The sequence below is a fragment of the Mesoplodon mirus genome (genome assembly GCF_964341445.2).
Source record: "Mesoplodon mirus genome assembly, chromosome: 5".
Taxonomy (NCBI): domain Eukaryota; kingdom Metazoa; phylum Chordata; class Mammalia; order Artiodactyla; family Ziphiidae; genus Mesoplodon; species Mesoplodon mirus.
Genome location: NC_138980.1, coordinates 141,934,126 through 141,960,070, shown reverse-complemented (window position 1 = coordinate 141,960,070; position 25,945 = coordinate 141,934,126). Strand labels below are relative to the sequence as shown.

Sequence of the window (25,945 nt, the reverse complement as noted above, 5' to 3'; positions counted from 1 at the left end):
TAAATTTTTCAATGTTGATAGAAAATTTTCCCTTATAAAAATTAATTTGAGTAAAATAAATGATTCGATTTGGACAAAAAAGTTAGGTAACTAACAAATGGTATGCAGACAGGGCAAATCACTGAGGCAGTATGCAAATAACTACAGCTTAGGAAACACTGCTGTAGGTTGTGGTATTTCATCTTCAATGTTTTTAAACTTTTGTTCCAGGATCTATCTCCTGCTGAGGAAATGCCTGTCGCATAGTTTTAAATGACTCAAGTATTTATTAATAGAGAGGAAGAGGGAGATAAGGAAAATAAGACAAAGAAGGGAAAAGGGATGAATGACTTGATACTCCAAGCACATCAGTGTGCCTTGTTTACCTTTAGAGTTCACATCATATTGACACTAAATCGGGAGGAATTCAGGGCACCGGGGCCAAAAAATAAATAGAAAGGAACCTAGAGAGGTTAAAAATAAGGTCAGGAAGTAACAAAATGAAACAACTGGGAAAACAGAAACAAATATATATCTAGTGATAAATAATCTGACACACAAATATTCAGTGGGTGGGAAAAACCTAGACATTCCAAGGAAAGACATGCTGGTGATGCCAGGGTCTTTCTAGAACCTAATGGCAGAGACAAAAGTAACAGAGGTGGTCCTTAGCTCTCAGGTGTATCCCCCCAACCGCTCTTCCTTAGTCTCTGAATGTCTGCCCTTCCCACCTGCCCCACCACCAGCAGCCCAACACAGCAGCATTCTGTCCACAGGACATTTTGAAATCAGGGTCTAAATATTATTTAAAATTGATCGTGAAGACCAAAATATTTACCGTCTCATTTTTTAACTTCCAATGCCCCCTCATCCTAGGGAGAAATACAACCCAAGCAAAAACAATCAAGGTCAGATATCCTTTATTCTGCATTGCCAACACCTGCCACTGGGGGCTCCAGAGTGTCTTTAGCATCTACCCCTTCCTTTCTATCTCCCTCCTCAAGGTTGCCTTCGTTAAGACACTACCATCTCTCAGCTTGACTTGTTGCTCTGCAGGCTCTGACCCCTTCCACATAACTTCAGTACACGTGGCCAAGGTTTTGGTTGTTGTTCTCCATTCCCTCCCCTCTTCAGACCCTTACAGTGATTTCTTATAAAACTAAATGTCGGGACTTCCCTGGCGGTCCAGTGGTTAAGACTTCACCTTCCAGTGCAGGGGTGCAGGTTCCATCCCTGGTGGGGGAACTAAGATCCCACATGCCTTGCAAACAAAAAAACCAAAACATAAAACAGAAGCAGTATTGTAACAAATGCAATAAAGACTTTTAAAAACCAATGTACCACATTAAAAAAAAAAATCTTTAAAAAAAAAATCTAAATATCTAGTGATGAATAAAACCCCTTCACCAGAGTACTACAGCAATCTCACATATCACATTTTTTTCTAAGTAAACATATTTTGTTTATTACAGAGAAATAGTTTAATGTCATTAAATAATTTTGGTTATGAAGTTGGAAGTCCTAAACTCTAGTCTTGGTTGTCCCACTTACTAGTTCTGTGATCCTGGGTGAGTTATTAACTTCTTCATATTTCAAAGAATTGTTACATAATGTCTGTAAAGAGCTTTATACTACACTTGATGCCCTGTAATATAAATATATGCATATTTATATATTAAATATTTAAAATAGCTTTCTACAAACGTTATTTATTTAGAATCATGGGTAGTACAAAGCTCTTACCAACATGTCATTTCTTTAGCACTTGGTTATTTGCTGCCCTCGCTTCATGTGTGTTTTATCTCCAAACTTGATTTCATACTTGTGTGAGGCTGCTTCCATCACTTACACTTTATTGTATCTTCTGCAGTGCCTTAGTTGGTTGACTGAGTCCACTGCTTTATCCCATTTTTGACCCAGTAGCTTCCCTTAACCTTGACCTTCAACCTCATCAATGTCTTCCCCGCCTTTAGGAAGCCTTCCTAGAGCTTCTGAAAGAGAACTGAATTCTAACATATGATCCCCTAAGCAGAGAAATTTGCAATGTGGATTTATTTATAATCTGAGGATGGTCTTAGTATAGACAGAACATGTAAGCAATGATGACGATCCCCAGAAAGCTGAGAGATATGAAATCAAATATATACAGAGAAAGACTCCAGCAAGGTCCAAAATCTATCTGTGATCATCACTGTCTAGGGTGGGTGTTCTCCAAACTACTCTCTTAAATGTTTGGTTAATGGGCCTGTATGGATATTTAGATATCATAGATATATATACACATATGTTTATATTTATATCTCATGCTCCTAAGCCTTAAGAATTATAAAATTAACAAACTGGCTCTGATCTGATTTTGTCCTTGACAAGAGACTTACTTAAGCTTTCCAAGTAGTTTTCATATAGAGTGAATTTTCTGGTCAAACGAACAGGAAACATCAGGTCTGCACAATTGTTTTATTTCTGGTTGTAAAAACTGGCATGCTGGCTTATACAGCAATCTCTTGTAAATTCATACAGCATAATACTGGCCTTCTCAAGTCCTTTCAGCTCTGAATCACTCAATGGGAGATTCTTAGAAAACAATGGACTAGAAGCTAGCGTAATGAGTTTATCAAAATAATATCACCCTATGGAGTCCTGCCTGGGAGATGGTCAGTCAGCATCCCTTCCAGAGTTATCCCTCTGTCTCCTCCCTCAAAGCACAGTTATAATGGAATGAGTTTACATGGTTCAAATTACAACAGGTTCTATGAATTAACTTTTAAAGCTATTTGCTTAAACAGCCTGCGGAGTTAAAGTAGCTAGTGTAGACACAGAGACATGAAACACATCTACTGTGGAAGATAAAGGGAAACCAAAGAAGCTTATTGCTCTGCAAACCAGAAAAAAATTGAGGTCTAAAGTTTCTCAGACTTAAATGTGCATTTGAGTCATGAGGGGATCTTGTAAAAATGCAGATTTTGATTCAAAAAAGGCTGGGATGGGGCCTGGAAGGCTGTGTTTCTAACAAGCACCCAGGTGATGGCAGTGCTGCAGACAAGGACCTGACCTGGAGGAGCAAGGGCAGAGAATTTAAGCTACATAGCAGTGTTCGGAGGTAATATAAACACAGGCACTTTGACTCTTTCAATAACTCAGCTAGAGAGCTCCAAAGTAAAGTTATCACAGTTAAGAAGTGATATAATACATTTTGTATTAGTATTTGTATTTCTAGTTTTTACTAGAAATTATATTTACAAGAGAATAGTTTTCTTTTGTATCCATTCTTACCAGGTCCGAAGAGTGGGAGTGAAATAGTTTATGTGCTCTGACAGGTTTATGTGCTTAAGCTGTGGGCTTTGTTCAGCTACCTCCAAACACATACCCCAGGAGCAGGGACCAGAGCAGGGCTGACAGCCTCCTTAGCATGTCCTCTAAAGCTCCAAATACCTAACGATGATGGGAAGGGACTCTCACAGCTTCTCAAATCATTCTGTGCACTTTTCTAGCACTTTCTGGAAACTTACCACAACACCAACAGTCAGGCCCTAGTGGAACAAAGTACCTTCATTCAAAACCTGCTATGTGTCCTAGAACAAAAAATTTCACAATTCGTATGGAAACACAAAAGACCCCGAATAGCCAAAGCAATCTGGAGAAAGAAAAACGGAGCTGGAGGAATCAGGCTCCTGGACTTCAGACTATATACTACAAAGCTACAGTAATCAAGACAGTATGGTACTGGCACAAAAACAGAAATATAGATCAATGGAACAGGATAGAAAGCCCAGAGATAAACTCACACACATATGGTCACCTTATTTTTCATAAAGGAAGCAAGAATATACAATGGAGAACAGACAGCCTCTTCAATAAGTGGTGCTGGGAAAACTGGACAGCTACATGTAAAAGAATGAAATTAGAACACTCCTTAACACCATACACAAAAATAAACTCAAAATGGATTAAAGACCTAAATGTAAGGTCAGACACTATCAAACTCTTAGAGGAAAACATAGGCAGAACACTCCATGACATAAATCACAGCAAGATCATTTTTTACCCACCTCCTAGAGAAATGCAAATAAAAATAAGCAAATGGGACCTAATGAAGCTTAAAAGCTTTTGCACAGCAAAGGAAACCATAAACAAGACAAAAAGACAACCCTCAGAATGGGAGAAACTATTTGCAAATGAAGCAACTGACAAAGGATTAATCTCCAGAATATACAAGCAGCTCCTGCAGCTCAATATCAAAAAAACAACCCAATACAAAAATGGGCAGAAGACCTAAATAGACATTTCTCCAGAAAAGATATACAGATCATCAACAAACACATGAAAAGATGCTCAACATCACTAATCATTAGAGAACTGCAAATCAAAACTACAGTGAGGAGCTTCCCTGGTGGCGCAGTGGTTGAGAGGCCGCCTGCCGATGCAGGGGACACAGGTTCATGCCCCGGTCCAGGAAGATCCCACATGCCGTGGAGCAGCTAAGCCCGTGAGCCATGGCCGCTGAGCCTGCACGTCTGGAGCCTGTGCTCTGCAATGGGAGAGGCCACAACAATGAGAGGCCTGCATATCGAAAAAAAAAAAAAAAAACTACAATGAGGTATCACCTCACACCAGTCAGAATGGCCATCATCAAAAAATCTACAAACAATAAATGCTTAAGAGGGTGTGGAGAAAAGGGAACCCTCTTGCACTGTTGGTGGGAATGTAAATTGATACAGCCACTGTGGAGAACAGTATGGAGGTTCCTTTAAAAACTAAAAATAGAACTACCATACGACCCAGCAACCCCACTACTGAGCATATACCCTGAGAAAACCATAATTCAAAAAGAGTCATGTACCACAATGTTCATTGCAGCTCTATTTACAATAGCCAGGACATGGAAGCAACCTAAGTGCCCATTGACAGATGAATGGATAAAGAAGATGTGGCACATATATGCAATGGAATATTACTCAGCCATAAAAAGAAACGAAACTGAGTTATTTGTAGTGAGGTTGGTGGACCTAGAGTCTGTCATACAGAGTGAAGTAAGTCAGAAAGAGAAAAACAAATACCGTATGCTAACATATATATATGGAATCTAAAAAAAAACACAAATGGTTATGAAGAACCTAGAGGCAGGTCGGGAATAAAGACACAGACCTACTAGAGAATGGACTTGAGGACACGGGGAGGGGGAAGGGTATGCTGGGAAAAGTGAGAGAGTGGCATGGACATATAAACACTACCAAATGTAAAATCGTTAGCTAGTGGGAAGCAGCCTCATAGCACAGGGAGATCAGCTCGGTGTTTTGTGACCACCTAGAGGGGTGGGATGGGGGGGTGGCAGGGAGATGCAAGAGGGAGGAGATATAGGGATATATGTATGTGTATAGCTGATTCACTTTGTTATAAAGCAGAAACTAATGCGTCATTGTAAAGCAATTATACTCCAATAAAGATGTTAAAAAAAAAAAAAGAAACTGGCTGTGTGCCCTAAACAGGGCATTTTCTAAGGTGGCTAAAGGAACCATGGATTTCAGGATATGCAGCCCTCAATTCCCTTTCCATATCTGCCCCTAAAGTTTTCAACAAAGTTAGGCCTCCTGTAGAAAGTGACAGCCACAGAAAAAAATGAAGATAATAAGCAACTAGATGATGCACCCAAGTAGGATGGGGGATGGAGTGTTTTTGCCTTTAGTGTAGAAATATCTTATTTATTAAAGTCCTGCTTTATTATACAGTTCAGTATTTTTCTATCTACAGTTTGCAGCCCATTGGTGAACCTTGAAATCATTTTCATGGTTCAGAACCAGGCTGTTTTAAAAATGCAATAGACCAGGGTGCAACGCAGTTCAAAGGGGAAGTATCATTTAATGAAACTTCTCAGTTACACCTGTCTATGTACTGAGCTATATTGTAAAGTGAATTTCTTACTATGCATCATAATCAAAAATTTGAAAAATACTGAACTATAGCTTGCTTTATGATAGAGGAAAGTTTTTTTTAGAGCCATCATAGTTTTTAATCTATTTATTTTTACTATATTCACCTGGCATTGCCTTAGCTAGATGAGGTCATAGCGAGTAGCCTTTTCAGAAATTTCACTGCCCTTTCCACTATAAATTCCTTGAACTCATATAGCATGCTTAAGCCATATGCATTATATATACACATATAATATTAAATTCCTATAGATCATGTGTCATACTAATAGACCAATTTAATTGACACTCTGAACTATTCCTGGGTATTATACACCCAATTCCCTACATCCAGTCAATTGCTGGGAGCACCTCACAGCTTTCAAGTTACAAGGGCACCATCTTCTGGTGAAATATTTTCTTTGTTGAGTCGATATTAAAGAGCTACCCAAAATGTCCTGATTTTTCAAGCAAAAATTGCAACTGACATCATATATACATTGATATTCTTTTGAGCTTTTTACTTCATTCAGGAGTTTCACTCCATTCTCAATCTGAGAAAGGTCTTTCTATTCCTCAGCAGTGAGAGGAGCTAGTGTGTCCTTCCTGACTTTCCGTTACCCTAGGCTGGTTTCAAGTTTCAGCTCCTCCTTGAATTCCAGCCTGCTGAGACTTCCCTCTAGAATCATCCAAAATGGAGCCTCTCACAGCCTACCCTCTGAGATGTTCAGGGCCCAAAGCAAAGGTATTTGCAGTTTTGCTGTCTATGGTTCTATGTACAGTAATGTTATTTCTTCTACAACTAAAATTCCTAAAACCTAAAATCAACAGCTTTTATACATTTGAAGTGAAAGATGCAAATGGAAGAACGGTTTCTCTGGAAAAGTTTAAAGGCAAAGTAAGTTGCATCTTCTGATTTTTATTTCTGTTGTTTGTCTGTGTTCTCTGCTTATTCTCTTAATAGTCCATTTTTCACTGTTAAACGGTCATATTATAATTTAGTCTTCAAAGTAATGTTATTAGTATATCACTTTAGCCATCAGAGTTCTCAGTTTATATACTTCTAATTGATAACTGATTATGTTAACTGTTTGCTTTAAGTGCTGGATTAATACTTTAAGTTGCTTAGGAAATTCTTAGAGTTAGTAATGTGAATATGGAGTATTCCATATAATGCGAATATGAAAGTATTAATTCCATAATCTAACAACATTAAAAAGCACTCTATCAATAATCATATTTTATCTTTTATTTAAACAAATACTTTAGTTGAGTACATAGGACTTTTTCAATGGTCGTGATTTTTCAGAGTTTTAACTCATGCATCCGCGTTATGATTTTCAGCAGAATTGGGTATGTCTAAAAATATGAGATAACCATCTATCAAAGGTTGTATTCCTCCAAAATGGTTTAGGATTTTAACTACTTGCAAATATTTTTTTTAATCTTTTATTTGCTTCACTTTCCGGTTGGATTTTTTTCTTTTTCCGGGAGGTTGCACTAGTTGTAAACGTGGCTAGTGACTGCCAACTCACAGACAGAAATTACTTAGCACTGCAGGAACTGCACAAAGAGTTTGGACCATTCCACTTCAGCGTCTTGGCTTTTCCATGCAATCAGTTTGGAGAATCGGAGCCCCGCCCAAGCAAGGAAGTAGTATCTTTTGCAAGAAATAACTTCGGAGTAACATTCCCCATCTTCCACAAGATTAAGATTCTAGGACCTGAAGCAGAACCTGCATTTAGATTTCTTGTTGGTAAATATCTACCTTGCCTCACCAATTTAATGTTTTTAATTGCTTTTCATTTTTAAAACAAATATACCAGGACAATACATTCATTTGAAATGTTTTAGTGGGAAAGTTTTATAAAACTATCAAAGAGCTAGATTCTCATCCTTTGTGACTTTCTAGAAGTTATGCTTCCCTGAAATCAATGTTTTAACTTCTTGGATGGCAAAATAAATCTACTCCAATGTATTTTATTTTTATGATCATTTTCCTGAAGAATTTACTTTAAGCGTGGTCATGGTTATTTTCACGAAATATTTCAATTCTCATTTAACTAGCATGTGGGCAAATATCCCTCCCCAATATTAAAGCTATACATCCCACATCAATATTGCTGAGCATTATTAGTTGAACTTATCTTTGTGGTTAATTTCATGTTGCCTTACTTATCTAAGATATTATCCTCAAGGGTGAATAATATCTGTTTGCCAGGTGGTTTTTGGTAAAATTCAAAACAATATATCTTGATTTTTGGGGGAGGAGGGTAGTGTTAGGCTATCTCTGTAATTAAGCTAGCTACAGAAACCTATTTAAAGATTTTCCAGCGTAAACATGGTGCAGTATAGTGACTAAAAGCTAAACTTTGGCCCCAGTCTGTGTTGAAACCCCTGCTCTTTTACTTTTGCTCGGTGACATCAGGCACATAATTTCTCTGTGCCTGTTTCCTCATTTGTAAAATGATGTTATCAATAGTATCTACCCCCTAAGATTGCCTGGAGGATTAAGTGTGTTAATAATAAAAGTAAAGTACTTATTCACATACAGCTTACACTGTGGCAGACACTATTCTAAAGGACACTCAGCTAATGTCCTCTCATCTAACTTATATAGATGACAGCCTCAGTCATTTTCACTGTGGGTAATTTGAGTTTTGCTAAAACCATGACCTTAGCCAGGCAATCAAGCTTCCAATCAAACAAACCAGCTAATGATGTTCTATAATATTTCTTTTAAGTATGAAATCAGAATCATCCAAAAACATTATATTCAGTTTCTAGGGAAAGTCAATATAATGCCTAACTCCATGAATAGTAACTAGAGTGAGGTCTTCATTCCTTTTATTTCCAGGGTGCACAGGGAAAAAAAAGCCAGAGCATGTGCCCTGTAATCACCTCTCAATTACAGCAGCCAAATACTTGGGCACAATAGCTCCTAGGTTCTTCCCCTTTGTCACTAAAAAAGCTTCTGAAACTCCACTTACCCTGTGTAACCAAAAAGGTAACAGTGATTTAAGGTTTCACTAAAGTTAGATGAAGCTCCAGAGACAAAGATTATGAGTTGACGGCCAAATGAAAATTAGATCTTTGAAAACTGGCCACAATGGACAGTACCTGATCATGCACTCACAAACAAGATGGCTCTGTACAGGTGTACAGGTTGTTCACTAAACAGGAGTAAGGAGGCAAACAGGGGCTGAAACACAGACGAGTGCAAGGTATGTACCGAGGGACTGTCCCCACCTGGAAGGATATCTTTTTCTAATTCACACGAAGATGTTACACTGACTAGAGAGAGCCCTGCCCTGATGGACATTATCTTTAAAAACACATTTTCCATCATAGAAAATGGCTATTTTTCAAAGCGATTTTAAGAAGGCTTTAGTTAATAAGATGATGTTCATACCAAGTCACTGATGTTTGAGCTAATCAGCAACACTATTAATAATGAAATAACCAGTGTAAATGCTTGGCACAGTACACAAAATAAAACACGTATAAGTAAATATTAGGCTACTTTTCATTCATTATTTTTAACCTGTGCTCCCGCATTTGTTCTTTCCCCAGCATAAAGCAAAGTAGCCCTCAATTTTAAAAACTCTAGGCAGTGTGTTCCTTCTACCTACCTCATCAGCGACGTTTTTGAAAGGATAGTTAACATTTGTTTTCTCCACTTCCCTGTCTCTGCTTCCTTCTTAGATCACTGTGTTTGGCCTCTCACTCCATAACTCTCCTGAGCCTGGTGGGTCTCGCTGCCTGTGACTTCTACTCTGGCCCCTTCTCTCCCTCCCTTGCAGGTTCCTCTTTTCCTCCACCCTTAACTCTACTGATCCTCAGGATTCTGCCACATCCACATGGGCTCTCCTTAACCTGGGTGAGCTCTTGCTCTTAAGCTCCAAAGCCTCCTCTGATTGGGTGTCCCACATAACCTGAATCTCCTTGTGTACAAAAATGAATTTGTCATCTTCCTCCTAAAATCTGTTTGCTTTGCCATGTCCCCTATTTTAACAGCACAAGCTCTGCAAATAGGAAGGTCTAGATATCAATCCAGGCTCTACCACTCACTAGCATGTGACTGTGAGTCCAGGCCTCCATTTTTCTCATCTGCAAAATGGGGATAATAATAATATCCAATGTTTACAGGGTTGCTGTAAAGATTAAAGGAGAGGATCCATTTAAAGCACTGAGCATACATTACTAGGCACATAATAATTATAGTTTTTCTCATGTTAGTCAATAATAATGCACAAAAATCCTGTATGATATAATAGAAAAAAACTTCTACATCTCTTACCTAAATTAAGATGTATCAAAGGATATCTACAATTATTTAGAATTCCTTACTATATAATATGCAACAATATTAAAAACATATATATTTACTACAAAAAGTAATCCATACATTCCTATTACCAAAGACATTTAGAACATCACTTTATCTTAAAAAAAAAATGTTAAGAAACTGAAAGTTTTCAGCTAGTGACAGGGTAAATTTTTTGTGGTGGAGATCAACAAATCTAAAATAAACTAATTTATTTCATTTCTTGATTCTAGGTCAGTAGAATCATCAGTGAAGTCACCAAGTATATAGAAATCTGGTTACACAAACTTTGAGTTGCTTTTTGTTTAGTTTGGTTTTTGAAATGATGACAATCCTAGAACTTGATTCTAAAGTTGTAATTTATGCAGATACTAACAAAAATGCAAATCTTGACAAAGAATTTACTCATGAAAATATATTCTGATATTTTAGATTCGTCAAACAAGGAACCAAGATGGAATTTCTGGAAGTATCTGGTCAACCCTGAAGGTCAAGTTGTGAAATCTTGGAGGCCAGAGGAACCCATTGAAATCATCAGGCCTGAGATAGCAGCTCTGATTAGACAAATGATCATAAAAAAGAAAGAGGATCTATGAAAATGCCATTGAATCATTCTAAGGCAATAGTCAGAATACAGAAATGTCTCCATGAGGGTTTGATCCCATTTTAAATACTCTGACAATTAAATGTGGCACTGAAGGATGACTTTCCTTTTATGTTATCTTGTCAGTGACTGGTAGTGAATGTCCCCACAACAGAGATGTTACCTAAAGCAAAAATGAAGAGTAGACAAAGACTCTAAATGAAATATATTAAATACTTCATCTGACCACACTAAATAATTCAGAATACAGTCACCAATGTGCTTCAATATCCTATTGTCTGACTTGACATTTTCTAGTATCATTCTTGATGGAAATGCCAACACACTAGACCACTGTTTGAATTCAAGACACTGTGTGACATTTCCAGAGTAACTAATTATAAATGATTATTTTTATGTAATAAAAAGCAAAATAAACATTGAAAATGTTGAAATATAGATTCTAATCCTTATGTATTTTTATCTGTTTCAGGTACAGGATTTTGGGGTTTTGGGGGTTATTTTTTTAAGTACAGGTTCATGGTATGTTTTACTACACCTGGCCAAATAGTCACTTATAAATGATATTATCACAACATTTGAAAAAGCCTTCATCTTTCTCAATATTTATTATTTTCTAGAAGCAACTCAAATTCCATAATTAGAATATTAACACTTGAGTCAGTCTGTATTTTTGAGTGAAAATCCCAAGTGTAAGAAAAAAGCCACGAGTATATGATCATTCAGCTTGATTCCCCTTCAGGTTAATTTTGATAAATTCCTTACAGGTTAATTCCTTACAGGTTTTGGTTAATTCTTTACAGGTTAATTCCTTATAGGTTCCTTACAGGTTAATTTTGGTTGCTAATCTAGTCAGACTAAATTAGCCATTTGGAAAGAATTCAATGCTGCATCATTCTCATGGCTGTAGTAAGAAGGATCAACTGCAAACAGTCAAAACTCTTAACAAAGAAAAGGGAGTGATTCCAACTACATGAGTCTTAGAAACATCAGCAATCACTGAGCCTTTTGACAGAGTCACAACATACCTTTTCTACCAAAATCCTGATCTTTATGTTTTGTCAGCCTTCTAATTATTGGAAAAAAGCAACCTGCCAAGTTGATGAAGGTTAATTATTGTCCCATGAAATATATATTCATTTCATAAAGGAATTAAACAGGAATACTGGAGCCAAAAAACAATGTGAAAAAACAATCATGTAGAATTTGGCTAAGAAGGAAGACCCAATCTAAATAACCGTGAATTGGCTCTCCAATTCTGACCTGATGAGTGAAAGTGAAGTGTTTTTTTATGGTGAAATCAGTAGTGCCACCTCAGTAAATAATTCTGCAAAAGTGTTTAAAGTTCTTAAAAAAATCAAATGTATTTCCCAGAATACCTTCTACTTCAACATAAATGTCCAACCCCCAGCTCTGAATGTATTTAGTAAGCTCTCTGATGAGGGCGGAGGTGTGGTTCCCCTCAGGTCAAGAGGATGTGCAGAGGCACCTCAAGAATAGCAGTCAATATGGTTAAAATAGTATGTTTTATATTATGTGAATTTTACCACAATAAAAAAGACATAAAAAAAAAAAAAGAACGGTGCTCACTATGTGAGCAAAGCCCACTTCTACCTCTCACCAGCGGCAGGGCCTTGGGCCAAGCTCGACTACTTTTCAGTTTCCTCACCTATAAATTGGGGGTGGGGTCAAAGTGAATTAAAAGCCCCTTCCAAGTTCCCAAAGTCTTTCAAGTGATCAGGAATCAGTACTAACCTGGATTGTTGTTGAAGAAATGGAAGCCACCTCACTAGTCTATCTGTCTTTTGCAAGCTTGCCCCCAAAAAGCCTGTTAGCAATTTGAATTCTGGGCCTCTTAGCAAAATTTTATTTAGGATAATCCCTGCAAGTGTTGCTTCTGGAACACTCTTGCTGTTTACCCCCGCTTACGACTTCCAGGAGTTCATATCAGTGTTCCAGGACGGCTGGGGTGTTTATGTGCTCACAATCAGGGTGTGAGCAGAAGTGTATCTGCCAGCACCACAGAGGTTACGTAGACACCCCACTGCCCGACAGAGGGTAATGAGCTGGGGGACGACCAGGACTGTCCCAGAGAACGCAGCTGAGATGTCCATCCTGCCCCAAATCACTAGTTCTCTCCAAAGCCATAAAAAGTGGGTTTTTCACTTAGATATCTCCAAACTTGGTTGCCTTATTCAACCTATAATCTCTACTAGGTTAGGCTTGATTCTCTCCTCTTGCCCCTCTGAGTATGCAGGGAAGGCAGGTAGGTATTTGAAAGTGTGTCATACAGGTGTCCATTCAGGGTTCTGTAACAGGCTATGTGTGATAAAAGGGAGGAGAGCCATTTGCTGATGTGTTGCCACCCAGACCTCAAATGTCTCATATGAATACCATCAGGCAAACACACAGAGGAAAAAAATGCATTTTTCTTGAACTGAGCACAATACCTTCTCTATCTCAGCATCAAAAAGTCTGGGACATAAACTGCTATGAGCTGCCTGAACTGAGAAGTATAACAAAAATAGTAGGCATCCCATAAAAGAGTATTCAGCAGTTGTCCTCCTGACAAAGGAAAGGGACAAAATCAAATGCTTTTAACTGTGGTTAATAATTCATTGACGAAGTTTGTTTTTGTTTGTTTTATTTGGGAAGTGGAGAGGAGTACTTCCTACTAACTCCTGATCATCATCTTATGGCAGATGTAAAAATACAGAGTGTTGGAGAGTGGAATAAATATGAATTTGCCTGAAATATTCCCTAAAAATTGTACTTCATTTTTGAAATTGCGTACTAATTATAGCATACCTATAGTATGTATATATGTACATACACATAATTCTTAATAACTCTAGTATGTATAGCATATATATAGTGATGACTGGTAAATGTTTAACAACCAAATCTCTGGAGGAGGAGTCCCAGTTTGCAGCATTTGCAATTTCTATGGTGTGAATGCTCCCACATGGTCAATTTTAATCTACTAACGGTTTGATAACTGGCTTGTAAAATTTCTGAAAATTTAACAATCAATTCTCACAGACCAAGACAAGCTGGCTCCAGCACAACAAAATTTTTAAAACCAGACTTATGGTAATAAGGATCTCCACAGAGAAAAATCTAAAGCAAAAACATATCACATATACTCTTTACTTTTATTACAAATATATTATTTTGACAGGTTATATATAAATGTGGATGTATATGCAGTTATACTGAATTATGAAAAGCTGCTAACATTATAACTGTATAATCACACTATAATCTAACGACGTAACTGGATTGCCTGCAGGTAATTTCAAGTAGGAAAACACTCCAGTAAAAAATAAGAAAAAAATATATATATATATGTAGAGAGAGAGAGAGACAAAGTCTAAGAAGGAAAACAAAAACTAGTTCTCTACATTTATTTTCTTTAAACATACTAACTGTTTCAAGACTTCCCGATATGAGCGGGAAGGTCTTGGGTGATCCCTGTACAAAATCATGTGTATTCCTGCTAACGTGTTCCTTTGAAAGAAAAATGTCATGTTTGGGCACAGCTAATATGTGTTTGGGCACAGCTCTGTATTTATCCCTCAGCTTGACTTCATCTTCCCCCGGGAATAATAAAATCCTAATAACTGTTACACCAAGAAACTAACACATCACGCTTCTTCCCACTCTTCTTGTTCCCTCCTCCCTCTGAACGGTTAAGGCCACACCTTGCCAAGGGAAGCATTCTCTTTTGGGGGCAGAGGCTGGTGGGGGAGAGTCGTTAAAGAGCACTGAGAAACTCAGACATTTTCCAGAAGGTGTGATGGGAAGCAATTACATCCCCAGCACCAGTGAACAGCAGTGGCTGCCCCCAGAGAAGATACTTCCAACCAGCTTTGCCTCCCTCCTCCTCTTTTTTTCAACCCACTTCCGTCTTCTCTTCCTCTGACATCCCAAGTGTGGATCCCTCTCTTTCCTCCTCACTCTTACGAAAACGTTTTCTTTTTGAATTTAAACATTCAATCGCCTCCTTACCCATTGATCTCCTTGTTTATCTTTACTACACTCGATTCTTTCTTTCCTTTCTCATCATCTCAATAATAGGAACTGAACTATGTATTCTGTTTATTGAGTATAAATGTTGGCATTTTATGTCTTGCTCTTTAAAAAAAATTTTTTTAAAGTAAAACACAAAGGACAAGCCTTCTAAATTTAGTAGGTTTTATTTTTAGCAACAGATCAGTGATTTTCTACAGAAAATAACATGTTGAAATTTAACCTTAAAAAAAACAAGATGAAAACAATATTTACATTAAAGGAATACTTAAACACAAAGATGCTGAAAATGGAATGATACTAGACAACAAAAAGAGGATGAGGTTTGAAAGTAACAAAATGCATAAGAATCAAATTATAGGTATCTCTTTAACCCATGGTTCTAGAAATGTTTACATTTAAATAAGGTAGGAATTTAATTTTACCCATAACTTATAGTCCAATGCAGTAGAGAATGTGATACATTTCTCACTTCTCATTTAGGGTGTTAATAATTGACCAGACCACCAAAGTCAGTTCCATGAACTTACTGCAAATGTTTATACAACCACAGTGTGTCTGGGACCCAGCACACACCTGACACGGCTCCATGAGTCAAAATGGCCTCCAAGGGAATGAGAAAATATTTTAAATTATATTGTGCAGTCAGTTCTCCCCCTTCACAAACTAAATATCATGCTCTCTTCCAAACACTGTATGAGTCTGTGATTTTACAGAAAATGAAGACTCAAGGCAAATCTTCCAAACAATTCAGTCTCATCCCCTAACCCCCAAAATCCCCAATTCTCTTGATATTCAAGTGAAAATGTTTTAGTTGACTGACTCATCTGGAAAGTTACTTCAATTCTCCCTTTAGCTGTACACACACATGGTAACTGAGACCTACTCTAATGTCAAATTAAGAAACTAATCATCCAGAAAGAATTCTAAAGATTTAGTTGAAAATTTGAGGAAACATTTTAGGTTTTCCATTCCAAATTGTCATTATATTCTAAATTTTATATTTAAAATCAATATATAATTTCACAAATACTTTAATACTGTCTACAAGTATTAGAGACTCCAGAATATTACCTGAAATTTTTAAAATAATTAATTGGAGTAGTTTCTTCAGCATTATAAAGCTGTTTGTTGTATTATAACTGAAAAGTAGTAATAAGCATTATGGTAAAGAGTGACCCGGTTCATGGCAAAAAGTACACATACACACAAACATACCCACATATTACTTACAGATTTAATTATACTCTGATGTTCATTGTACATGCAATAAGATAGCAGTTGCAAGTTAGCTGATGCCATTCACATATTCAACCAGCTAACAATACACTGCCAACCCATCACACACAGGTAACCAGTGTACTTCGTTAACAAGAAGAATTTATCCAGAAGCAAGTGGCAGGGTAGTTGTGGCTGCTGAATTGACCCAAAGCAGCCAGCTAACAATACACTGCCTACCTGATTCAGGTCACCGCTGCTTTTCATGGCCCATAAAGTCACTGAGACTAAATTTGTAACATGAAACAGTGGCAGGACTTTCATCTTAATAGTCACATTAAAGAAAACTTACAGGCAAAACCTGTTCCTCCAAAAATACTATAAGAAATAAAACCAATATTTTCTTTAATCTATTCAAAAACTTAAAAAGAAAACTTTCAAAATACTTCCACTTAGGTTTTACAAATTAAAGGCTCAGATACTGCTATACAAGTGAATTAACAAAGTTATACATAACTGTAGCTTTTCCCATTACTTCTATTTACTGACGAAAAGACCAGTTGTCTGTATCAGGTAGTCAAATATCTAGGAGCCATGGTGATACGAAAGGTAGGCAAGACAAATCTTCAGCTTTGTTTGGGAAAAATAAATATTAAAGTATTTAGAGAATTTTAGGAGTCAAATGTCGTTTGTTTTCTCTGGCTACAAAGGCTATTAGTCATTGCATTCTGAAAGTTATGTGTTCAATTTATTGTGTCACCAATTAAATACAGAAAAATTTAAAGAAGGTCTAGAAAAAATTCTATAAAACTAGTGATGCTTTTGAAACTAAAATCTATAAGTAAAGACTGAAGGAATGTATTTAGCCTAGAGAGGAGAAAGGTGAATCATGATAATGATTTACACTGATTACAAGAGAAATTAAAGGCCTTTGGGTTCGGACTTTCAAGGTGAAAAAGTACTACAAGGGATCAACTGTTAAATTACTAACCTAAGGGCCGTAAATTATGCCACTTCTGCTCTTGACCACAAGATAGCACCATTTCAGTTTCTTTGGGGGGCAAGCTTATGAACGCAACAGAGGGGAGTGCAACTAGCAACTGTTAAAATGAAATTATAACAGCCATCTAAAGATGCACTGCCTACTTGACACATCCAAGCTTCATCTTTTGCTGTAGAGGCAAAAACTAGAATGTAACATTCAGATTAAAATGATTACCATTATTTGTCAGTCAGAGATCTTCAGTTTCTTACAAAAATGTTTTAATATATACTCTTTAATATATAGACTGTAGTTAGTGATAGTATGAGGTTTTCTTAATTTTTCATATTTTCAGACCAATTCATACTTCCAGCAAATATCTTTAGCAAGAATTAGTTTGTTCGAGGTCATATTCAAGACAGAGAACTGGAGTAAGCCCTGAACACTCACCTTGGGAGAATCTTGACCTCTTTTCTGTTTCATGTCTCTGGCGAGCACCCGCATGACCTCCTCCTTTGAAAATACAGACAACATATATGAATAGAAACTGTTTAGGAAAATCATAATATTAGGCGTGGAATGTTTCTAGATCCTTACTTAGTCAAACTACATTCACTTTTTTTTTGAAAGAAAACAGGCACCCCCAGAATATAACTAAATTACACAACTCAAAATTAAAATCAGGATTTAGAGTTTTGAACTACCTCTTGGTCCTAAACAGGTATTATAAACGGTGCCTTCGACAAGAAGTCCCTTTAGGGAGTTGGGGCGAGGAAACCAAAGGGCGTTACTCACCCATAGGATCTCTTCTTCGGTCCGGACCCTCCTCCGGGCGGTGCGCTCAAGTTTCCACTCCATCTCTGGAGGAGTTTGCCCTACCTGGCTGGAGAGTAGCCTCTCCTCGACCGCTTTTGGTTTTGCCCCCCAGGTCTAAGCCAGTCTTGACGCTTAATCATCAAACCTCTGGAGTCTTGTTCCCCAGGACGATCATATTTCACCCCTAACCTCCCATTTTTCCCCACTCCTCCCACCGCTCCCAGCGAGCTTTCCCCAGGGTACGGTTTAAAAAGCCGGCGGGGCGGCAGCCAGAGCGGGAATCCCCCTCTCCGGCTTCTCATTGGCCGGCGCTGCGGTGACGTAAGAGCCCGGGAGGGATTCCCCCTGCGCGCGCCTGGGTCCTCTCTCTCTTTCTCTCTCCCTCCCTCCCCGCCGGCGGCCGCGCCCCGCAGCCTCCAGCTCTTTGTCCGCGGAGGCGCGCACAGGAGCGCCAAGCTTTGCCGCGAGCGGTGGCGGGCCTGCGCCGGGCCAGGAGCGGAGGGCTGGACAGCTGCAGGAGGCAAGGCGGTTGGCGGGCGAAGAAGCGGGTTCTGGGAATTCACGTTCTTTCCATTTTAGAAACAAAAATGTTCTGTAATAACGAACCCTGCTCCCTTTTCCTCGGCCCCCACTTCTCATTCTCCAACCCCATCATCCTGCCTCTGCCTCTGAGGGATCGGAGGGGTGCATAACTCTCCGGCCTCCTCTCCTTTGACGCTAATCACCCTTTGCTTAAGCTACTGAGTCTAGGCTTGTTCCCTCAACGTGTCATCAGCTCTTCCTCCATCTTCAAACGGACAAGAAAACGTGGCAAGATTTCTATGCTAATGAGAAAGGGGGGGAATCATTGACATATTTATTCAAGAAATTCTTCTTTGCTCTAACCATTTGGCAATGGTCAGGTTCTCTCACTGCAGCTTCTGAGCTTTCTCCCCTAACAATGGTTAGTGAAAGTTGATGAAACGGCCAGTGACGGGGAGGACCTGATAGGGAGTGAAGACCCAGCAAGAAAGCTGAGCAGACTGGGGGCTGAGTGATAAAGGAGACGATGATACTGGGGGTTGAGGGAGGGGTTTGGAGGGAAATGACAGGGAGCCAGTTGGGCTGTGCACACCAGAGCTGCCAGGAGAGGAGAGCTGTGCCGTATGGCAGGGGTCGGGGAAACTGTCTGGGAAACCTCTGACAGTCTAGCAGCCTGCTTTTCCCCCCTCATTACCTCCTCCCTCCTCTTCCCCCCTCCCCCACAATTGACATTGGATTGCTTTCCCTCTAATGCAACATGTGGGTTTGTGAATTTGGGGAGGGAGAAGGGTTAATAGATATCAGATAGTCAAAAGGGTCAGTGATTTTTAAAATCTAAACTCATTTCTCCTGCTTTCCTTCATACTGAAATAAAAATGGCATCAAGGCTAAGATCCAATCTTAGGCCAGTTTTCCATTTACAGTGATAAAGGGTTAGAGGAAATGCTGCACAGGGTAACTTAATCTTCAAATGAGATTTATCAAAATGCTTGCTAGTCAAATAACCTTCGGATTAAAAGATCTCTAAGTTTCACCCACAAGAATTCCACTTTCCTTGCAGTGCATTCAAAGGATACTCATTCCAACTTCCAGTAAATCCTTTCAGCAAACATTGAGGCTAAGTAAAGTGAAATATCGCTGGATGAGAGTCAGAAGTATTGTTGATTTAAAGGATTAGTTTTCAATACCAACTAAAAATAGCAATACATTGAAATAAAATTAAAAACTTCTAATCTTAGTTCTATTTAAAATACCATTTTATGTTCACCCATTTATAAGAATGGGTACAAACATGGGAGTAATAAAAACCAATTCAATTAATGAGCTTGTAAATTCATGTAAATTGGGATTTCAGATCCCATGTTCCTTACAAGTACTAAGAATAGTGAATTATTCATTTAGAATTCAGTTATCTATAAGTAATACATTCAACAATTCTATTTTAGCTACTAATTCCATGGCATATCACACAGCCTCCAAATGTCTTTTCCCCCCAGTGTAAAGTAGAAAAATATTAGTCAAAATCTTCCTTTTAAAAGTTATGTTGCATTTAAATATTCAGATTGAAATTTAACATCAGAATAATGTCAACAGAAAAATCACCATTTGGCAAACACCACATACTGCTCAGTCAGGAACCATGAATGCTAAAATTGGTGTGCATATGATGAGGATGTTTGCCTCCTATAATTAAATACAAAAAGAAAAATTACAGCTTTTCATTGGACAAACCTGGCAGACACCACCTTAACAAAGTAATCGATTAAGGTCACCATTAATGACCCATGGACATCATGTGCTTCTTGATATAATGTACTGGGAAGGGTACAATATTACCTCTGTGATATTTTTGCCAAAAAAAACTACAACTTGAATAATGAAAATACTAAACAAACCCAAATTGAAGGACATCCACAAAATAATTGGCCAGTAGTACTCTTCGAAAGGGTCAGTCATGAAGAAAGACTGAGAAACTGCCACAGATCAGAAGAAACTAAGTAGACATGACAACTGAATGCATTATGAGATCCTGGATTGAAACCTAGACCAGAAAAAAAAAAAAAAAAAGAAAAGGACATTTGTTGAATAATTGTAGAAATGTGAACAATATCTGTAGATTAGTTAATAGAGTAATAGTAATGCTAATTTCCTGTATATAATCATTTATTATGGTTAAGTGTTAATATTTAGGGAAGTTGGGTGAAGGATACAATGGGATTCTTTGTACCATTTTTGTAACTTTTTCTAAGTCAAGTTAGTTCAAAATGAGAACTTAAAATAAAAAAATTAACATCATGTGTTCATACAAATAGAAAAACTATGGTACACCTGTTTAGGACAAAATAGATATATTCTATAAACATTTTATCTTAATTTGTATCAAATATGTTTTAGGAATAATGGCTAGTTCAAATGTTCAGGTGCCTGTGAGTAATTACCTGTTTTCAAAATGTTTCCTCTTTGAGAGTGGGTTTGGAAAGTAGATTTGTAATAATGAGAAAGGCTGTGAGGACTCCTCGGCAAAGGGCAAAGGCCACTTGGAAAGACTTCGAATAAGAAGGGGAGGGTTGGGGGCTTCCCTGATGGCGCAGTGGTTGAGAGTCTGCCTGCTGATGCAGGGAATGCCGGTTCGTGTCCCGGTCCGGGAGGATCCCGCATGTTGCGGAGCGACTGGGCCCGTGAGGCCCGCGTACCGCAAAAAAAAAAAGATGAGAGGGAAATAGGTAGAGTAGTGAGGCAGAGAGAAGGGCGAGTGGGAAGAAGCTTTTCCTGATTCATCTCTTGCCAGTGCTCTGTCTGAGCAGGTCCCTACCTATGGGAAGCAAAAGGATAGCCAAGCTTCCCAAATGCAGATTTTTTTCAATTACATGATCACATTTTCATGCTAAATAATAATAATGTTAAATAGCTCAGAAATGTACAACGTACAAAGTAAGCTCCCTCCATCCGCTCTCCCAAGCTACTCCTTGCCCCAGAGCATCGTCAGACCTTTTCCAGTGCATTTACATACGTACACATAGATAATTTGGCGCTGTGAATCTTTCTACATAAATGGGATCTTACTATACTTATCGGTTTTGCAACTTGCTTTTTCTACTTCACTGATTTCAACTGCTTTCCAGAAATACAAACCGGAGAGCCCCTCATCCCCAACTCCAACGGTCGGTTGTCGCGTCCCTCGGGCCGCTGCTCCTCCCGCCGGGCTGGAGGCTGGTCCCGCGTCCCGGCCCGACCTCCCCCGGGCGCCCCACCTCCCCTGCGCCAGCCAGCCCGGCTCGCGCCCCCAGCTCCCGCGCGCCAGCCCAACCCTCCCTGCGCGCTCCTTACTGGACAAAAGGGACGGCTGGGGTTCGCTCCAACGGTCCCCGGGGCACGTGCCCTGCCAGGTGGTGGGTGGGAAAAGCGCCCGCTGATGGGGATGTATCCAGCTCCAGCCTGAGTGGGACAGGTGGGGACGCTGGATGAAGGGAGACTTCCCTCACTGCGGAGGAGGGAGGGGAAAGGAAGGGAAGGAGACCATCGTGTCCTGGACTAATAAACTCTCTGAGCGTGACTGGTACCCAGAATGTATAGCTCAAAATAGCGCTGGGGAAGGAATCAGTGAATCCCTTATAATTCAGACTATCAGTAGGACAATAAAAACGTAACCTGAGAAGGTTTTAGCAACGTAAAAAAGCTTCAGTCAGAAGAGCAGTCAATAAACTACGTCACCTCTGGTTACATGACTTATTATTTTTCAATTATAAGTAGTTTGTGTATACGCATATTGTCCCGTTACTGAATGATTTCTAAGTAAAGAGTCTGTCCTTTAAAATGTCTTTCTCCAATACAAAATAATATATGGTGAGCCAAATAACTTATGATGTATTGCAGTAAAACTCTCACCACAGTCACCAGAAAGTTCAAGAACTGAGCAGAAGTTCAAGATATGAGAATGTCTGGGTAACTTTGTAAGTAATTCAATAATAACTAGAAAATAAAACTTTCTATTTTAGGTTGTTGTCCTGACACTTTCTAATTACCTTCTTACCTTATGAAGTACTTCTAAAGTTTTCAATAAGTAGATTTAGAAAGCATTAGAGATTAGGTTAATTGTACTAAATGTATATATTAATTTAGAGATAATTGCATATTGTAATATAATTTTTTCCCGTCCGAGAACATGGGATGACTTTTCTTTTGTGCAGATCTCATTTTGTCTCTCAATAAATGTGCCCTCACTTTATTCAAAAAAATAAAATAAAATAAAATAAAATGTCTTCTCCATCCATACCCCAATTAATGAAGATGGGAAGTAAAGTCTGCCCAGCTGAAAGCAAAAAAATCATATCACTTCACCTCCAACCACTTCAAGCATTTCCCCCTTCTCTTTTTCTCTGTGGTATAACTCTTGCATAGGGTACTAAGTTACCTCCCCAAGATTTTAAGGAATGTAAGGAAACTATCAAACTGAAATGAGTACATATCTGAATAAAACAACTGATGAAGTCGGGCTTATGAACATGGTACCCTCCTCAAAAGAGGGCTCATAAATGCTCTAGACCTGATAATCCTTTTTTCTAGATATCCTACCAGCACTTCAAATACAACATAATCCAAAACAGAATTGGGAATCATTCCCTATTCCCATTCTCCCCAAACCACCTATTCCTCTGCATGCACCTTGTTCCCAGGACCACTTATCTTCCTTGTACAGCAAAGTCAAAGCCAGGCTTAACTCTCTCTTTCCCATGTGCCCAAATCAAAGACAGTCGTTTTCACCTCTGTAGTATGGATTACATCTGTTCTCTTCTTGAATAATTACAAGAACCTAACTGATAATTCAACCTCCAGTCTATTCTCCTCTAGTCCATTCATTTAACATGTTTATTTGCACCCAGCAAGTGCCATGCACTAGACAAAGTAGTGGAGATCCAGTGACAAAACTATAGAAGGCAATAAGCACTATCTTGTGCTGATCATATTTCTCCCCTGCTCTAAATCCGTGAAAGGATCTTTCTTACACATAGAATTAAGTTCTAAACTTTCTAGCTCATGTACAAGTCCTCTATTATTTTAACATCTCTCTACCTTTCTTGCATCATCTCTCACAATCCCACCAGCATCTCCGGCCCCCCACAATGTAGGTAATGCCCAGCACTCTCCTGCCTTCTGGCCGTTGCTAAGGCTGCCTCACCTTTGGGTTCTTTTTCCCTATCTTCTCCTGGCAATCTTACCCATGAAATTCCAGTTACCATTTCCATAAAGCCTTCTCAGATCTTCCTATTTGGAATTTTTTTCTCTTCCCTAAGTTCCCATAGCATATCTTTTGTACTGTTTGTCTACTTAGTTCCAGCTTTTGTGTGTGTGTGTGTGTGTGTGTGTGTGTGTTCTCCACTATGTTGTAACTCCAAGAATACAAGGATCTTGTCTTTTTCATATTTGTGTCCTCTTCAGAGAATGGCTAAATGTCTTGTATATAGTAAGCTTTGTACATCATTGTACAATACAATAAATGTTTGTTGAATTGATTTGTAGATGAGATTAGTACCTTTCCTAAATCATGGAACTAGGATTATAGAGTCACAAAAGAAAACCTTAATATGGCTATGCTTAGAATGTAAGAAACTCAATTTTAAGAAATTGTGAGTTAAAAGGTGTAGTGGAAAGCAAAGGTGCTTCAGTAAGGTAGACCTGGGTCTTCCTAGGTCTGCCACTTGCTAATTGTGTGACAGGTATTGAAAATGATATTTTGCCCCTTTAAGTCTCAGGTTCCTCATCTGCAAAATGTGATAATTATTTTCTACTGTACATATTTATGATGAAATTAAGATAACTCATAGAAAGCCCCAAAAATAATAATTTTTTCTTTTGAGATAAGGTAATGGTACTTAGATGTCTAACTTTAAAAAGTATTTGGATAAAAGACACAGACCTACTTGAGAATGACTTGAGGATATGGGGAGGGGGAAGGGTAAGCTGTGACAAAGTGAGAGAGAGGCATGGACATATATACACTACCAAACGTAAGGTAGATAGCTAGTGGGAAGCAGCCTCATAGCACAGGGAGATCAGCTCGGTGCTTTGTGACCCACTGGAGGGGAGGGATAGGGAGGGTGGGAGGGAGGGAGACGCAAGAGGGAAGGGATATGGGAACAGATGTATATGTATAAGTGATTCACTTTGTTATAAAGCAGAAACTAATACACCATTGTGAAGCAATTATACTCCAATAAAGTTGTAAAAAAAAGTATTTGGATAATAAATATGTCTCTATAAAGCACTTGTCCAGAGAACACTATCCTTGGGCCCAGATCCTACACATAGTAGATGCTTGACACATAGTAGGTGGTCAATAAATTTGAGTGAATAAATTCTAAACTTCCAACCTCATTGTCTAAATAGAAATATGCTAAATCAAGAGCAATCCATATGGCTTCTCTAGTTTGATGATTATGTCACTAGAATACACATTTATTTACTTATTTGTTTGTTTTTTACTTTTTTTGGCTGCACTGGGTCTTCGCTGCTTCATGCGGACTTTCTCTAGGTGCAGCAGGAGAGGCCTACTCTTCGTTGCAGTGCATGTGCTTCTCATTGAGGTGGCTTGTCTTGTTAACGGAGCATGGGCTCCAGGGCACACGGGCTTCAGTAGTTGTGCCACGTGGGCTCAGTAGTTGTGGTGCATGGGCTTAGTTGCTCCATGGCATGTAGGATATTCCTGGACCAGGGATCGAACCCCTGTCCCCTGCATTGGCAGGCAGAGAGAATATACATTTAAATGTGCTCCAATTCTGTGCTCACCAAGTAAACTTCTGATTTAAGACTTAAGTGTAAGTCTGGGAAGAGGTTCCCCTGACAGGGAAGTGCCCCTACTCTAGACAGTTACACAGCTACAATTGGAAATGAATTGAATTATGGTTTATCCACCAGATTTGAGCTTGGTTAATGTAAATCAGTATCCCATAATTGCTATGAATTGAGAATAGTTCTGGAGAAGTAGAATAGAACTGGAGTGGTGAAATGAACAGCAGACTTCTACTCCACGCCGGATACTCTTGCTCTGCCATTAACTTGCAGTGTGGTTTTGGCCAAGTTACTCCTCTCCCAAAAGTCAGATTACTTATAAAATGAGGAGCTCTAATATTCTTTCCACCTCTGTATCATACAGTTCACAAATTACCAACTGAAGTTGGTACTATCAACTTAGTAGTTCTCTGCCTTAAGTCACAGCTAGTCATCCTTTCACCATATCTGACCATGCAACACGAATGCCCACTGGAACAGTTCCCACTAACACAGAAGAAGTTAGTTTCCTCAAGTTTAGCATGAGAAGCAGAGTGCCATTAAGGAACAATTAGCCCTAAAGCCAGGGCTTCTTTTTACAAAGCCAGAAGGTAAAGAGTTGGAGAGGCAGTTCAGATAAATCCATGCAAAAAGTTCGCTAATTAAAAAATTCATACTTGTCCCTTCTTTCCTATTTTATGATTGCTTACTCTTATACCTTCATTTTTCCAAGTTTTCTAGGAAGCATTAACACATTAAAGTTTGTATCTAAACTTAGATACAAACTTTGGGGT

The 25,945-nt window shown here is 38.7% G+C and overlaps 2 protein-coding genes across 6 annotated transcripts in view; one reads left to right on the top strand and one right to left on the bottom strand.

Annotated features, from left to right (window-relative positions):
- CDC20B (cell division cycle 20B) overlaps window positions 1–17,906 on the bottom strand; it is a gene marked incomplete at both ends in the record, with an annotated part of 61,943 nt that extends 44,037 nt beyond the window's left edge. For all 3 annotated transcript variants that reach the window (XM_082620489.1, XM_082620490.1, XM_082620491.1), the window contains 2 exons: window positions 17,499–17,561; window positions 17,844–17,906. In XM_082620489.1, the coding sequence (XP_082476615.1) occupies window positions 17,499–17,561; window positions 17,844–17,906 (126 nt within the window). The remainder of the gene's footprint in view (window positions 1–17,498; window positions 17,562–17,843) is intronic.
- On the top strand, window positions 6,560–11,254 carry GPX8 (glutathione peroxidase 8 (putative)). 3 transcript variants are annotated; one of them, XM_082620493.1, is made up of 3 exons: window positions 6,560–6,630; window positions 7,380–7,641; window positions 10,645–11,254. In XM_082620493.1, the coding sequence occupies exons 1-3, from the start codon at window positions 6,580–6,582 to the stop codon at window positions 10,806–10,808; spliced, it is 477 nt and encodes a 158-aa protein (XP_082476619.1). In that variant the 5' UTR covers window positions 6,560–6,579; the 3' UTR covers window positions 10,809–11,254. The 3 variants fall into 3 exon arrangements, with proteins under 3 accessions (XP_082476619.1, XP_082476618.1, XP_082476620.1); XM_082620492.1 differs by having other exon boundaries at window positions 6,562–6,783; XM_082620494.1 differs by lacking the exon at window positions 7,380–7,641 and having other exon boundaries at window positions 6,562–6,783.
- Window positions 17,907–25,945: the final 8,039 nt, after the last annotated feature.

Bases quoted from the DNA above. Each gene is read 5' to 3' on its own strand.
- GPX8 (XM_082620492.1), top strand. From the start codon at position 6,580: ATGGAGCCTCTCACAGCCTACCCTCTGAGATGTTCAGGGCCCAAAGCA. The intron at 6,784-7,379 runs GTAAGTTGCATC...TTTTTCCGGGAG, and splicing joins TGGAAAAGTTTAAAGGCAAA to GTTGCACTAGTTGTAAACGT. The intron at 7,642-10,644 runs GTAAATATCTAC...CTGATATTTTAG, and splicing joins TGCATTTAGATTTCTTGTTG to ATTCGTCAAACAAGGAACCA.